Here is a 16,543-nt window from a genome sequence, read left to right as displayed (position 1 = left end):
ATTGAGATTCTAACTCAAAATAAAGTGTAACCGAACTCCTTATCCTTCTTTAACTTTTTTATGCAGGACAATTGTCGACGTGAGGTATTATTACTATTGTTGATCATTGATTTGAAAATTACTTGACCTGCCAATTTAAGTTACATTCCAAGTCTAATTGTGCATCATTCATGATATTTGAATTTTGAACTGACGAGGTTTTTCTAACAAAGTACTAAGTAGAGATTGGATGTCTAACCTGATCACTGTGATGGTTTAGCTGCAGACAGCCTTCGAAAGTTTTTGAAGTGGAAGTTGCACACATCAACATGGAAGATTACGTATGAAGTTACCAAATCGTCTTAAACTGAGTTATTTTAGTGAAAGAAAATATAAAAAAGCAGTTTTCCAGCAAGTGCTTCTGGTTGCCTGCTTTTATAATGAGTCCAAAGACTATATTCTCTCCTAGATAACGATCGTGATAATGATATTTAAACTTAAACACCCATCTGAAAATTTATGAAACAAATATAATATGAAGGTCCACGTTGGCAAGCCTGGAGACCTTCTATGGCTCAGAGACTTGGAGATTTGAACAACTCATTTTAAATTCTACGATTCTCGTTAGTTAATTTTATAGACCAACCTCAAGAATTTGGAACTCTCTCTCCCTCTCCTGCACAGTCCAAATTTCTCAATTCGTTGGCTCTGGACTGCGAAATGCAAAGATGATCTGAATTCCAAGAAACCATCTCATTGAATCTCAACATCCGATTGGAATACTAGTTTTGTTGTTAATTATATTGAGGGAGGTTGGTGTTATCAGGACAAAATTATTCAGTTGTATCATTTGTTCCCTCAATTATTTTTCCCTTTTGTTAAATCTTTTACTTATCACTTACTAAAGTTATTAGTGAATCAGAAGAAAGTTTACAGATTGAAATTGAAATGGATGGTCGATTAAAAATTAAGCAAATGTAATGAAATCAAAAACTTCAAAAAGAAACAAAGAAACCTATTTCAATTTGAGTTTAGTTTTCACTTTGTATGTCATTCGCCACGTATATTTCTTATTTTACATTTCTCCCATCCCTCTTCATCCATTGCTCCTCGATTGTCCTCGTGTCTTTTCCGTTTATTCTCTACCAACAAATGAAAGCAAATTGTTAGCAATATTTGCATCATGCATCTTATCTCTAGGAATTTTACAGAATTACCATAATAAGTATAGGAGTAAAACTTCGATAAAGCTGTCTGACTATACCAATTCTCAATTTTGATGGTAAAATCAAGTAATATCAAAACACATAAAGTATCATGTTTTCACAATAGATGACTAGTAAATGACGTGGTCTGATTGTTCTAACACAAGCTTTGGCCTTTTGGACCATAAACCGAAAGAGTATCGGGCTGACGTGGATTTTTTTTAGTGCATCATCCAGCTAGATGATCTGTACTGATGACCATGTACACCGTCCAAATAGGTAGAATAATTGTGTCAAATTAAAATTGCTCAAGAATTCAGATAGTATACCTAACTTTGTGTTTGGATATGAGAAAATTATCATAAAATTACAAGACAACAATCTCCATCAAAACCGACCAAATAAAAGCATAGGATTGCTTTCGTTCGCCGCCCCTATGTGGATAAGCAAAAGGAGATAGCAACTTGGGTTTACTTGTTCGAATTAGACTTGACAAACGGGTTTTGTTTGTTGTGTTCAAATCATTTTTGTGTCATATTTGTTATTTTAATAGAAATATCATTTCAAACTTATCTTAATAGGTTTTAACAAGTGATCCAACAACGACTTGATTCATTATCGTAACGTATTGTTTCGTGTTGGGTTAACGGGTCATACAAGAAATTGTCGTGTTTAATATCTAGATTTGACAAACGATATATTGTCGGGTAACAACCCAACTCGTTAACAGAGTTGATTCAAAACCTGTTATTTTCATATTATTTCATGTCGGTTTAATGGGTTGTATAAGAAATTGCTAGGCATATATTTCACAAAATGAATATATATATATATATATATATATTTTATATGTCAAGAAAAATAACGTTATTATTTTACACTTTGACCACTTCTTCCGGAAGAAACTTGCGGCCTTGCTTATGGTATGCAGCATGCTTATACGTCTTGCTTTAAAATGCTTTGAAAATGTTTAAATGAAATTAAAAAATTCATATTACAAAACAAAAACATTACTTGTTGGCTGAAATAGTTGGAAGTAAGAGATTTTACGTACAATATTGTATGTCATGCATTTCACATCCAACTGTAGTTTTTATTTCTCTACTCAAAGTGAAAACAATGAACTCGTCATTTCTGAAGATTAAAGAATGTTTGATTATTATACATTGTTCTATATATGCTGCGAGCAATAGTCCATGCATTTATAACAATAATTCAAATCGAATTAGACATTGTGTCATGTAACAAAAGAGATATAATATTCTCGTATTGAATGTTACCAAAATCACCATAAAAATGAAAACCCTAGGACTTAGGCATTGTTCAAATAAGGAGGTCAAACCGCGGTCAATGTCGCCATATTTAGGATGTACTGTCCAGTCCAACCAAACTCAAGAAGAATTAATGTCACGTCCCAAGTCACCAAGCTAATGCTGCCCCATATCCGACGGCTACCATTCTCTCCACGGCTTTGAGCTAACGAGCAGTGATGTGGATCAGCACCGTCCAAAGAAAAACAAAATGTTGTAGCTGGTAAAAGATGAGATCAAGCGCAGTGATGGGCCAACCGACACTGCCTTCTGCAATATCCGATTGGCCAGGGGTTATGTGGGCCCACTACGTAAGACGCACGTGATTTGAGTTGGGTGGCTGAGGTGGCTGGCCGCCCAGGGAGGGCCCTACACCTGGCATCGAAGAAAATCTCGCCTCTGATTTCTCCCGTATGCGAGTAAATCATGTGAATGTAGTTTGGCAGATTCATCCAACTGCAAATCAACATGCATAATTGTTTGCTAATTTTCTAAAAATATTGATAGTAACAAGGAATGTAAAACTGTGGCTTGTCATTAATTGTTTTATTTTATTTTTTTAAAAGCCAAGTTCTTTGCTAATTTCATAATGGAAGTAAAGAATTTCAACTAGACTAAATTTATAGTGTAGTTGTAAAGTGAATCAAAGTCCACACCGACACAGTGTTGAAAAAGCTATTATGATGTGTTGTAGATAAAGAGGAAATTGAACTCATTCCAATTCTCGTTTTCATGTATTCACTAAATTATAGGTATTTGAATTATTCTAATTTATAAACATTTACGAATATGTCTAGAACCGAAAAAACGTGTCTTAAAATATATAATCAAATACTTGTAAAATCAAGAAATATGCCAATAAAGAGGCCAAGCTGATCCGTACACATGCATTATTTTTCTTTTCTTGATTCATAACTCCCATTTGACTTAAGTAAATAGATGAATCACACTCGACAGCCATTCGCCATTGAAAACGCTACTTACTCTGCCTTTTGAGTTTTGACTATTTAATTTTTCTTTAAAATTTGTAAAGCGGTCTGTTATGAGAAAAGAACTCCATGCAGTTGTACTAGTTGACATTATCTCAAATCAATTATATAAATAACTATACATAATTAACTTGAGATGCTGTCAGCGTGGCACTCGGCCAACATGAGGTGTTCCCTTTTTGGACCTTACCAGATAATTCAACCAAAAGGCTGAACTGAAGTCTGAAGCCTGCTGATTTTGGCCCAGGCCCAGGTTAAGGTTGGTCAGAACCAGACAATAAATAGTACACCGTTGATTTAACCTTAACACGACGACGTTCCATATGCCGGTGATTGTGCACTGACAGGCCAGCACCAGTCCCCAGAAAGTAATAATTCTGAACAAGGGCAAAACCGTAATCTCACAGTTCAACCCATAGCGGGAAAAAGAGCCGTTGGTAACCAAACGTCAAAACTTTGGGCGCCAAAATCCATTTCACTCGGTTTGGGGCTGCCCGCAAAATCCCGGGCAGCTCTCTCTTTCAATTCCCACACTGATTAGCCTTGTTTTAACTTTTGCCAATACATATACATGTATCTGTATATATATACATCTTTATTCCTCAGCACAAAAGCTCTTTCTTTCTAATTTATTTTCTCTCTCTCTAAAAAACTTTTGTTTTCAATCAAACCGTCCAATTTCCCTCCTCTTTCTCTCTCTCCAGCCGCCTTAAAAGTCTTTAGCTTCCTCAAAGAAGAAGAAGCAAAGACCCTTTTCTCTCACTCTTTCTTCCAATCTTTCTCCCTCCGATTCTCTCAGCTTGTTCTCTTGGTTTGTTCCGATTCCCAGATCAAAACCCATCTTTTTTTTTCCTTGATTTGTTCTGATTCTCGCATCAAAATCCCACCTTTTTTGCTCTGTTCTTGCTCTGTTTTGGCTGGATTTCCGCGAGGAAAACAGCTTCAGAAACTGAGACATGGGTTTTTCGAAGAAGTCCCAGGTCGCGGACGGAGGCATGGAATCCGAAGGGAAGAAGTACGTAATCGCCGGAATCTCAGTCCGGACTTGCTTAAAGCCAGTGAACACGAAACCGGCGAGGGGGAAAGAGAGCGACGACGGAGAAGAAGAGGAGGCGTATTCGACAACCCCAACAACGAAAGAAACAAGAATACCGGAGATATTTTCGTGCCCGCCGGCGCCGAGAAAGAGCCGGCCTCCTTCCAGATGCAACTTCAATGGCGTGAAGGAGTTTTTTACTCCGCCGGATTTGGAAACGGTGTTCAAGCTCCATGTTGAGAAAGCAAACTGAGTTGAATATTTAGGCTGCCAAGAGCAAAGAATTAGAGCAGAGATTAGGAGTTTTTGCTGTGGTTTTTCTTTTATTTATTTGTCTTAGTGAATAGTGGGCTGTTGGTCTGTCTCTCTAAATCCTGGCGTGGCTCAGCAGAGCAAAAGCGCCTGTGTTGTACAAAGATGAAATCTTTTATGTAATGGTTATTTTCCAGATTAGTTTTTAGGTCAAGTTTTTATTCCCAGAGAGAAGCTGAGTTCATAACTTCATATATTTTGACAAGTTTTAATTTATAATTTTTTTGTTCTAGTTCATAACTTCATATAATATAATCATTCGCTAATTCATTTGGTACATTAAACTATACTGACTAATTTTAGTTGAAAATTGCAATATTGGTAATAACGCTGACTCTGATTACTATGGATTATCATAAAACTCATTAATGTTCAATATTTGAAGGGAATTGTTATTAGCATTTTAAAATTTTCATTTGGTATTTTAAACTTTTTATAATTAAAAAAAAAAAAAACACTTATGAGGAGTGTTGTGACATCTCACATCGCCCAGGAGAGTGATCCTTATATGTATATTCCTATTTCTACCTAACACAAGGCTTTTTGGGAGTTCATTGGTTTCGGGTTTCGTTGGAACTCTGAAGTTAAGCGAGTAACGCGCGATAGCACTCCCATGATGGGTGACCCACTGGGAAGTTCTTGTGTGAGTTCCCAGAAACAAAACCGTGAGGGTGTGCTGGGGGCCCAAAGCAGAAAATATCGCGCTACGGTGGAGTCGGGCCCTGGAAGTGGTCTCGCCCGGGGCGGGATGTGATAATTTGGTATCAGAGCTTAACCCTGGTCGTGGTGTGCCGACGAGGACGTCGGGCCCCTAAGGGGGATGGATTGTGATATCCCACATCACCCAGGGGAGTGATCCTTATATGTATATTCTCATCTCTACCTAACACGAGACCTTTTGGAAGCTCACTGGCTTCGGGTTCCGTTAGAACTCCGAAGTTAATCGAGTAGCGCGTGAGAGCACTCCCATGATGGGTGACCCACTGGGAAGTTCTCGTGTGAGTTCTTAGAAACAAAACCGTGAGGGTGTGCTGGGGGCCCAAAGCGGACAATATCGTGCTACGGTGGAGTCGGGCCCGGGAAGTGGTCCCGTCCGGACCGGAATGTGACAAGTGTAGAATAAGATTTTTACAATATTAATAACATTTCCCTATTTGAAAAATATAAAATGGCGAAAATTTCAAAAATGGATCCCACAGAAATGCTAAATATTTTTAGTTAAATAACTCTGCAAGTGAAAATCATTAAATATGTTTTAGTTATTATTGTTTTCAAAATTTTAAGCTACTGTAGTTTTTGAGATTGCTAAACATGGCAGCTGGCAGCCTGCAACAACCAGAAGTGAGCTCTCTCACTGGTTTACATGGATGCTGAATTTAGTGAAGCTGAAATAAACGGCTGCCAGAGTGCCTCTCTCTCTCTACCCTCCAGAAACAAATGAATGATTGGCATTTGAGCAGAGATATTTTGAGCTAAACTGAGAGATGGCTGGGAAACTAGCTAAGCCTGTGCCTCCAATACCTTCCTCTTTTTAGTGCACAAACACGCATGTACTGTATGCGTTGAGGGTCATAATTCCTACCATACACTTGTATGTCTAGCTGGTTGAGTAGCTAAACTTGTGTACGACGTTTGTTCTTTATAAAAAAGACAGATTATTGATAATATGTTAATATGTTTTGTTATTAATATATTGTATGCTAAACATTGTTGATATATACGATAAGACAATAACAAAGAATGAGCGTATTGTTGAGAGAAAAACTGGCTGAAAACCCTAATGTTTGCCCAAAGCATGGAAAAGTAAATCTTTTTCATGGCTGAGATGCTACAGCTGCTGCACGGATGCTTTGATTTTCAACTTCAAGTATCTTTTTAATTCCATGCTCTGCTTTTAATCTGCCAATCAGATGTCCCCACCTCAACTGGAAACCCTATCTCCATGTAAGGCTTCTTTCACTGTTAAAGACAAAGCACAATACAATATAAGGTGATAGATTAGAATCCTATGTGGGGCTGGAAGGCCTAGTTTGGTAGAGCTTCAAGTTAAACGTTTTCGGCACTTGATGACAAAGACAAGTTGTCGATTTGGTGTACTCTTTTTGGATAAGGTTAGGGCATGTTTATCTTGCACCCAAACAACCCATTTTTTATGGATTAGGGAGGATATGCTTTTGCATGATCAGGGGATTTGTTTAAAAACGTGATTAAGCGAGATTAAACAAAGGGGTTCTAGGGATTAGAATCCTTTAGGTTTTTCTTTTGGCTTTTAAAGAAAGTGTACAACAAGTTTTAGTTAAAAACAAGGAATTGAGATCCTTTTGGGATATCTATGTTCGGAGTTTAAGGATTAGGAGATCAAAGCCATTGAAGAAAGAGAGATTCAAACTCTTGATTTGTGTGAGATAAACCTGTGAAATAGACTAATAGGTGCCATAGTATTTAAAATAAGTGGTATGAATCTCCTAATCTTGGACTTCGGACTCAGAAATCCAGAGAGGATCTCTATTCAAAATTAAAGTCCTATTTTTGTTTTGATTGGGGACATTTTTCGGATTGGATAGACATCTTAGCGGTGTAGTTAGACTTGGATGTCACATGAAATTGATTGTTTATTAGGGTTTTTCTAATGAGAAGTCAGATGGTTAATTTTGACTTTCTGCTTTTCTTTTTTCATTTTTCATTTTTGGTTTGTATTGTTTATTGGATATTACAAAGATGCAATACTTTGATTCAATGTTTTAAAAGTCTCCGTCTAGCGCCGCCTAGGCACTAGGTGGCTAGTCACTGCTCCGATTAATGCCTAGGCATTTGAAAATTAAGAAATGGCTCCTAGACCTGCTGAGGCGCCCGCTTAGCTTGCCCAGACCTGCCTAAGTTGCGACTCACTTAGACAGAAAATAAATAACTTTAATTTTACATTTTATTTTTTACAATAAATTATTAGGGACTTGTTGTATACTTAAATGAACACACATTATATGTTTGTTCCCTATGTTGTCATTATGTTTGAATACTTCATAATATATATATATCATTCTACTTTGTAGTTTGTGATGAAATTATATATATTTTAAGTATAAACAGACACTTATATGCACGAAATATAATAGATTTACTTAAATCCACATAGTCTGCTAGGTCCCAACATGTCGTCCGACTAGTGTCTAGCGTTCTTGCTTTGATTGCATGCAATTCTCAAGAATATTTCTATATGGATTTTGGAGCAGTTAGAAATTGTAACACCAATATTGAAACCACCATTTTGTATGGAAGTGGACTCGCTCTCTTTCATTTTATCTTTGAAAATTTAACGTTAAACCTTGATTGTTTACAAATTTGAGCGTAATTAAGTTGACTTAAATAGTATGCTCTCACAAATCTCATTCAAATCCCTCTTTAATAATTTATATAAAATTAGAATATTGCTTTGTCCCAAAAAAAAAAAAAAAAAAAAAAACTTCCGTAGTGTCCAGAGGATGCATGTGAACATATCCCCTCTCTCCCTTTCTCGCTCATCAATTGAAAGCGAAAGGCACGGGATGTACTCCCGTCACATGCGAGTTTTTCTCCGCTTCTTCAAATTCACAACCTGCTTGTAAATTGTAATCGACAGTCCTTTTCCTTTCGTTTGGTATTTTTCCCCAGCATAGCACCAAGGCAAACAATCATTTTCAAATGGGGCAATTTGCAGATCTCTGAGATAAAACTGTTCACGAAATTGGAATATAGACCTGATGAATTGGACTTGTGCTTGTCCTCATGGAACAGCACTAGCCATGTCCTTATCCGGCTGGCTAGCTAAAATCCTCGACTTCTTGTCTGCGAGGATCGAAGTATAAATCGTCTCCTCGGAAGAAGACAACATGAAAGTTGCTTCTCAGTCTCCACAGAATTTTAGTTCAACTAATTAAAGTGATTGACCCTTTTTAATTGTCACAAATATCTTAATTAGGGTTTGAAACATCATTCAAATTCCACTTTCAAGTCTTGCTAGCCAGACTATACTATTTATTTCTTCTCGTTATGGTCAAATTAGTGATGGTTTGTCTCCTGATCAACGATATAATTACTTTCTTCTTGTTGATTTAAGAGAGTTTCTTAGTCCCTATAACATCGTTTGGCGGTATTATTAGTTCAATTACTGATAGAAATTTGCTATTGGTATTAAAAAAAGATCTCATTTCGCACTTCTCACAAATATATTTTTCTTTTTAAATAAAGAAGTTTGGGGTGCAAAATGAGAATTTTGACATGCTGATAACAATTCTTTTACTGTTATACTAGTCTTTGTATTTCAAGACTTTGTTTAGTAACATGATCGAACTTGAATGGGATAAGACACTATTTTTAAGGTACGGGAAAGAAGAAAAAAAAATAAACATTGTGATTAACTTAACGGTAGGAGAAGGATTACTCAAGAAAAAAAAAAATCCATTCCAATCCACTCAAAAAATGGGAGAATTAGAAGAAATAAGTTTTCTACACATCCAATCCTTTTTAATCTCATAAAAACGAAGAATCGTTCTCATTTACCTTCATTGTGCCTTGAAGAACTAAAGTTATTCCTTCCTATCCGATCCGTTATACCAAACAAGCTCCACAATAGTTTATGAGCGGTAGAGAATAATTGTTCCATGAACCATGCTTCCAAGGTAGTCAAAAGTTGGTTTGAGCTCCTTAAAATTTGATTAGGAAAGAGCACATGTATTAATCAAATTCTTTAATTATTGTACAAGCATGTATGCATTACTGAAACACAAGATCACATAGATCTTCGAAAGACTAAACAAATACATTACCCATGTGGGCTTCAACCAAAATACCAAAATATAATGCATGGTAGTTAGTGAAACATAGCACTAAGCATCATAAATTATAATTAATCATAATTAATTATTCAGTCTACCATATGTATATAGTAATGGTTTTTTTTTGTCGAGCGTCAAATTTTCATTGAATCTAAGACGAATATCAATGTTTTCTCAGCAATAATACTAAGCAGAATTTTCGAAAAAAGTAAACCCTATTTGTGATTGCCCCATTCTGTTTACCAACGAAGCCATCGAGTGAGTTACCCTGTTGCAAGCTCGAGGCACATAGGAAAACTCAACGGACTCCGCTTCTGTCGCTAGCTTTCGAATGTCATAAATAATGCTATCAATCATGATATCTGAATTGTTTCTCTCTTAAGCATAGTAATTTGAATAGTTTTCTCTCTTAAGCATAGTAATTTGAATAGTTTTCTCTCTTAAGCATAGTAATCAAATTACTTGAATCGGATTTTACGATCGCCTTTTTATAATTTCTGTCGTGAGGGAGGGCAACCAGGTTAGGGGGTAGGAGATAGGGTTAGGGTTGGGTAAAAAGAACGAAGGAATCCAATGAATGGAAAGAAAGGTGGTAAACACGTACACATGGTCCTTCCAAGGAATCCTAAGACTATCTCAAGATTCTAGTCCTAATGTTTTGAATAGTAACTTTTTTTTAGCGTATACGATATTATCTACATTACATGATGAAGGAAGCGGAATAAGCTTCAAAATGAGTTACTTTTAATAATAGAGTTTGAATTCGCTTGAATTAAATCTAAGATCTCTTACTTTGAAGTGAAGATAAATAACATGAGACAATAGTACTAACTAGTTAGAATAGTAACGTTAAACCAACTTTTCTCAAATTTGCAAAGGGTGATGCTATCTACACACCCATTTTACATTTCATATCCCTTTTAATTTTTGGTCATCGGATCAAATGAATTGAAGAAAATCTATGACGAAAATTACAAAGGTATGTGTGAGATAAAATCAGATATGTAAATATAGCACTACCTTTTCAAATTACATAATTACTAAATATTCATTTTTTTTTCCTGCAATTTTTTAATTAATTTTATTGAATTTCGTTCCGATTGGCCCGTTGGCCCTCACAAGCTTGACTTGTTTTCACGCGGTTTCAGCCGGCTCTTGCCCACCCCAATGTCCCCAGCAGAGAAGAGAGACCCAACCCGCCATGCTGCCTGCCCGAACTGCCCGACAATTTTGGCGGGAATTGCCCCTTTGAAAACCACCAATTTTTTTATTCATTTATTTTCGCGCCAAAAGTTTTGATGCCCCGCTAAACGTGAGAGCCGTGTGACGGCTAGATGCTTTTTCCTATGTTTCTCGAAGCTGTCACAGCACCGCTGATTTTGTGTTGGGTCCCACTGATACCAATTCCTGACCGTTGAAAGATTTGGTCTAAAAATGGGCCCCCGTGTGCACTGGTCCAAAAGGCCTCATTTAGCTGAAAATGGCCCAAGATCATGTCCAGTCATGGTCCACAATGAATTTGACTAAAAGATCCATCCCATATTTGGGCCAAGGGCAGCCTCAATTGGCAAGCTAGCCCAGGGCCGAATATTTCAATGGGCTCACTGGTATGTCTGTGCGTCAGTAAGTTAACGGTTTATGTAACTAGATCAACGGAGATAAGACACAAATAATGAGTACATTAAGTACAGTGGATTAATATGATTGACTTTCCTAAAAAGTAACAAAACCTTCTTATCAATATGGAAAACAAGCACTAAAAAATATCACCTACTCCTCTACCAAGTGGTCGAATTCAGTTTGAATTATCTTTTTAGCGATAGTTGACTTGCTTGCTTACAAAATAAATGTACCGTATTTACAAAAAAAAAAAAATATTACGAAACAAAAAGTCTCGCATCCATAACGTGTAAAAAGTTGCTCATTTTTTAACCGAATCGAATCTAATTTAATTGACGTTCTTTCATATAAGCACTATTAAAGATAAAGAAATCAAACTCGAGACCTCAAACGGAAAGGGCGAAGTGCTTAGCCCATTGAGCTGCCACAAATCCGTTGATTTACAATTTTTTTTTTTGTGACCAAACCCTCCATTTACTCATTAATGACAAAATTCTGGTTGGTTGGCTTTATAAAAGTATCCGTAACAGTTTAAGCGGTATGTCCCCACAACACACACCTACCGCGACAATGCGCGTGCTGGTTGTCACTGCGAGGACTCCAGATAAAATCAAGGTATTCAAAACCCTAAATCCCCAATTGTCCAACTTCCCCAAATCCTGATCTCCTGCGATCCAATTCGTACAGGAAAGAGGTAACTACACGATTCTGGGTCTTGCATCCTTTTGTTTCAGATAAACTTACATCTATAATATGTGTGTATGTATAGGTTGCCGTGAAGTGAAATTTGCGGTAACTAAGCTTTTATGCCGCTCAATTGTCACTAAAAGATAGTATCTTTGACTGATTTCTGTTTCCCTTTGAAATGAATTCAACGAATTTTGAAGCTTTTAATAGCCGAAATAGGATTCGTTTTGGCATACGATTGCTGTTGTATATAATGTATCTGATTTCCTTTAAATTTTGAATATTTGTAGGTAGATCATGAAGCGGAAACAAGCATTCCCGGGAACGGGAAGGGGAAGGCCACGAAAAAATCCGGCTCCGGGTGTGGTCAGTGAAAGAGTGGTCAGTGAGAGAGTGGTCAGTGAAAGATTGGTCAATGAGAGAGTGGTCAATGAGAATGAGAAAGCGTTCTTGAGTTTTGTTAACCAGAATGTTGAAGAAGAAAGAAATGATTTTGGGTGGAATCAATCTGATGACGAAGACCGTGATGATGAGGATTGTAACAATGAATTGGAGAATGATTCGGTTAGTGATCCTTCTTCGATGGAGAGTGACTGGTCAGATGGTGATCAAAATGCAAGCACCGTGGTGCAGAACTTGCTTAGCAGGTATGGTGAAGGTGATCTCCAGATGGGAAACTCATCCAACCAGAATGATCACGCACAAAATATGCCATTGACCGTCTTAGGTTCTTGGAGTAGAGTCCAGAATGAGCAAGTAATGCCGTTGCAGGATCCTCCCTGTAACAAGAAAGAATTGAGTGCTGCCCTGGCGGTATGATAGATATTTTGTAACAGGTTTCCATATCGTTTTGGTTTACAATTTCGGGCTCTGCTTGTATAGTCTTTTCTATATTCTTATGCTTAGTGTGATTGAACTTACTAGTTACTGCTGTTCTCGAACGATTTTACATTTTAGGTCATTAAGAAGGTTATGAAAATGGATGCAGCTGTACCTTTCAACACTCCCGTGGATCCAGTTGCTATGAGATTACCTGTGAGTGTGACTTTCTATATGCATAGTCTTAATCTTTTTCTTAAGTAATAACATGACTCGGTGATCATTTTGATGTACCACAATCTGGTGTCTGTCTTCTTTTTGTGTGTAAAAAAGTGAAATAATCCCTTATCTCTATTGGGGTATTAAGAGCTTCTAAGAGGGGATTGGGGCTTTTAGCATCAAGTATGTCAAGGTACCATGTCAAACATGTAAAAAACTTGCCTGGGGTAACAAACTTGACTACCATTAAGCTTGTAAATTTAGTGGAAAATTGACCCGAGTCTTTTGTTTTGTCTGCACCGAACTATGACTTAGCTATCTAGGTAGTAGGTATCAAAATGAGTTCTTACTTCTTGGTAATCACTATATAATGCTGAATGCCGTTATGCATGTCATATGTGTTCTGAAATGTGCTGTTGCCTTTCGATCATGATTATTTCTCTGCCTTACTGTTTTATCTTCTCTTTTGTTTCTTTTTGTCCTTTCTGGAACCAGGATTACTTTGATGTTGTAGAGACACCAATGGATTTTGGAACTATATGCAGCCATCTTCAAAATGGTACCAAGTATATGAACGCGGAGGATGTATTCAAGGATGTCCAATACATTTGGAAGAACTGTTGCAACTATTACAATGAGGGTAACTTTGTTTTGAACCTTATGAAACGCGTGGAGGAGAAATTCATGAAATATTGGACAGCTGCTGGTTTGTGCAGTAAAGAACCCGGGGCAAGTAACCGTAAGGGTTTCCCATTACTTTTATGAATTTATAACATTACCAGTGTGGGCTACCATCATTTTTGTTAAATTTTTGATTAGATTCTTTTTAGTTTTACTAAGCTCTAATGTGGGGAAAAGGAAGACGCGAGGACCTACCCGTAACCTTAGACTAGCTCAACTTCCTATCGGGGAAAGATTTGAAGTCAGCTGGAAGAACCGGAGGCCCGTAGGTCAAACCACCACTTTCTTCAAATCAGAGTGTACAGCCCTGGTTAGGCAAACCCGGGAGATACCCCTACAGGTTAAGTCATGGAAGGAAATCCCATCTGATATTAAACAGAAGGCATTTGAACATATGTTGGTTAGTACAACGAAAATCATAGAATTGGTTCAAACTGTAACAATTGATTTTCCCTTGAATCCCATTTTGCCATGTTTATTGTGTAATATATCTTCATGTATGTTTTTCAGAAGCGTTTCAAAGTCGAAGATCACATGAAATGGGTTTTGGATCAGATTCATAGATCCTACAACAGTTATCGGCATCACCTGAAGACGACGTGGTTTGAAACATGTGAGACGACTGAGGAAGCACGTGAAAAAGTACCACCAAATGTTACAGAGGAGGATTGGCAGTATCTTGTAAACTTGTGGACCTCACCTGAATGGCAGGTACTACCAAATGTTAGATATCATGATATCAAAGAAGATAACAAGGGGAAAAAAAATCAAGAACTACGTTATATTCCCTATTTTCCTTTCAGTTATCTACTCTGTTTGTAGTTAGATTGTTATACATTAATGGTCCCTTCCTTGAATGCAGAAAATCAGTAAGCAATACAAGGAGAATCGTTCCAAGAATACCATAATTCACACGTGTGGGTCCAAGAGCTTCTCGCAAGTCCTCGAGGAAGAGGTATGACCTGTTTCACTTACTGCATCTTGTGTTTAGTAATATTTTACTGGCATTCTCATCTCTCTTCTTGTTTTTTGGTTGCAATGGCAGAAAAAGAAGACTGGAAATGAGCCTGGCCGTACACTTTTCTGGGAACGCACCCATGTTCGGCCTGATGGACAGGCTCCAAATCCAGCTACACAGGAGGCATTGGTATATATTGAACCTGTAATTAAACTAAAGCTGCAAGCATGCCTAATTATTAGTTATTTTAATACGTGTGTTGAGTTCCATTTTGTGAACGCAGTCAAAGCTCAAGAAATTGTATGCTCAAATGGCTGCGGAGAACTCACAGATGACAGAAGACGAGATTTTTGTAAAGGTTTTTGGACCTGAGCGTCCCTCGAGATTACGTGGTTACGGTGGTGTAACCCCAAAAGAGTTATGGGGAACACCGTCATCGTCATCGTCATATACTGTTAGTGAACTCAAAAGGCAACTTGAAGAAGCAAAGCAGCGACAAGAAGAGTATGAACAAAAGAGTGCAGCTGAGATACAGGGCTTGAAAGAGCAATTTGGTCGTCTTGAGGGTTTGCTGTCAGATCAAATGAATAGGTTTGAAGGTTTACTAGTACAGTTGACGAGTCATATGCAGCCCCCTGCCCCGATCGAGAGGCCTACTGGAAATCTACTCACCCGAAATGGTATGCATCTTTGAACACTGACTCTCTATTTTCTAACGGGTTACTTATCATATATATTTTCGCGGAAATATGGATATATTGAAGCACAATTCATTTGCATTGGGAGTTTTATTTTTTCTTGTTTGTTAAAAGACTGATAGGGAAGAATAGGAGTCGGGCACCACGAACGTATACTGTTTCATAATTCCTAATTGAGAAACAGTCCAAAGAAGGATGCGTTTATGTCTGTTTTTTAGTTCAATGACCTGAAATGGCTTTAAAACTCCGGTTATAAGCATTTAGGTACCTGAAATTCGACATCTCAAGAGGCAAACTTTGCAACGGTCTCTTAACGGATACATTGGTTGTAACGGGGTCTTTTTTTCATATTTTGTTTCCATTTAGCTATTGTTTACACTGCATAAACTCGAGTTTATATCTGAGATTTTGCTCTTGGCGGAAGGCCCTGTGGTCCAGTTCGTGCATGATATAGTTTGGCACTCAATTCATACGGGGTTGGAGGTTGTAACTATGATTGTTTTCGTTCTCTATTCTCAGGCCATCCACGGAGTTTCCGATCCAGAAGATGAAATCTCATCACTTATCAGCTATGCCTCTGTCTTGTTGGGTTAAATAAGGCTGTTAGCGGAAAATCAACCTAGATACGCCGGCAATGGCGAAGGGGTTGGTGAGCAGTCGCCGACAGCCACCATGGAGAGCGATGAACCAATGACTCTTTGAATAGACTTAGAATTCACTAAAATCTTGATTGAATGAGTTCTCTGATCAATATCGAGCAGAGAACAACCATGTTTGCTTCCCAAGTAGGTCGTGTATTTCAAGAAAAAAACTTGTGTAGGAACATCCGGACCATGTATGCCGTCGGACTGCTCTCCTTCTTGCAAAACTTAAATCATTTGTTGTTAATTTGTTGAGTTTTCGAATCCAACCAACCAACCAACCAAGAGAATGACTTTTAATCCAGAAATCCAATCAAATGGGAACGACTTTGCATCTTTAAATGCATCCATATAGAATCAACCAACCAACCTAACTAACAAACAGCCGGAAACCAGGGGAGACGGAACCACCTAAGAACCTGAAAACAGAGTCTTACACAATCAGTGGCTGCACGATCAGGGTTTAGGAACTGAACAGATGCTCAGTTATGCATTTTGAAACGTTCAAAGAATTCCCGATGAACCATTTACAAGCACAAGCATGAGACTATCAGAGCCGGATCAAAATTCAGCTCGAA

At 37.6% G+C, this 16,543-nt stretch overlaps 2 protein-coding genes across 3 annotated transcripts; both read left to right on the top strand.

Annotated features, from left to right (window-relative positions):
* Nucleotides 1-4,092: 4,092 nt before the first annotated feature.
* On the top strand, nucleotides 4,093-5,063 carry LOC137740797 (cyclin-dependent protein kinase inhibitor SMR6). The gene has a single exon (XM_068480597.2). The coding sequence runs from the start codon at nucleotides 4,440-4,442 to the stop codon at nucleotides 4,770-4,772; it is 333 nt and encodes a 110-aa protein (XP_068336698.1). The 5' UTR covers nucleotides 4,093-4,439; the 3' UTR covers nucleotides 4,773-5,063.
* Nucleotides 5,064-11,680: 6,617 nt separating this feature from the next.
* On the top strand, nucleotides 11,681-16,212 carry LOC137740082 (uncharacterized). 2 transcript variants are annotated; one of them, XM_068479882.2, is made up of 10 exons: nucleotides 11,681-11,956; nucleotides 12,240-12,762; nucleotides 12,907-12,984; nucleotides 13,483-13,726; nucleotides 13,818-14,068; nucleotides 14,179-14,379; nucleotides 14,531-14,623; nucleotides 14,714-14,815; nucleotides 14,910-15,306; nucleotides 15,844-16,212. In XM_068479882.2, exons 2-10 carry the CDS (start codon nucleotides 12,247-12,249, stop codon nucleotides 15,873-15,875), a joined length of 1,914 nt encoding a protein of 637 aa, XP_068335983.2. In that variant the 5' UTR covers nucleotides 11,681-11,956; nucleotides 12,240-12,246; the 3' UTR covers nucleotides 15,876-16,212. The 2 variants fall into 2 exon arrangements, with proteins under 2 accessions (XP_068335983.2, XP_088556727.1); XM_088700601.1 differs by lacking the exon at nucleotides 15,844-16,212 and adding an exon at nucleotides 15,439-15,582 and having other exon boundaries at nucleotides 11,803-11,956.
* Nucleotides 16,213-16,543: the final 331 nt, after the last annotated feature.

The sequence above is a fragment of the Pyrus communis genome, chromosome 9, assembly GCF_041283825.1.
Source record: "Pyrus communis isolate YQ-2024b chromosome 9, ASM4128382v1, whole genome shotgun sequence".
Taxonomy (NCBI): Eukaryota; Viridiplantae; Streptophyta; class Magnoliopsida; order Rosales; family Rosaceae; genus Pyrus; species Pyrus communis.
The sequence above is the reverse complement of the archived record's forward strand: the minus strand, read 5'-3'. Positions and strand labels throughout refer to the sequence as shown.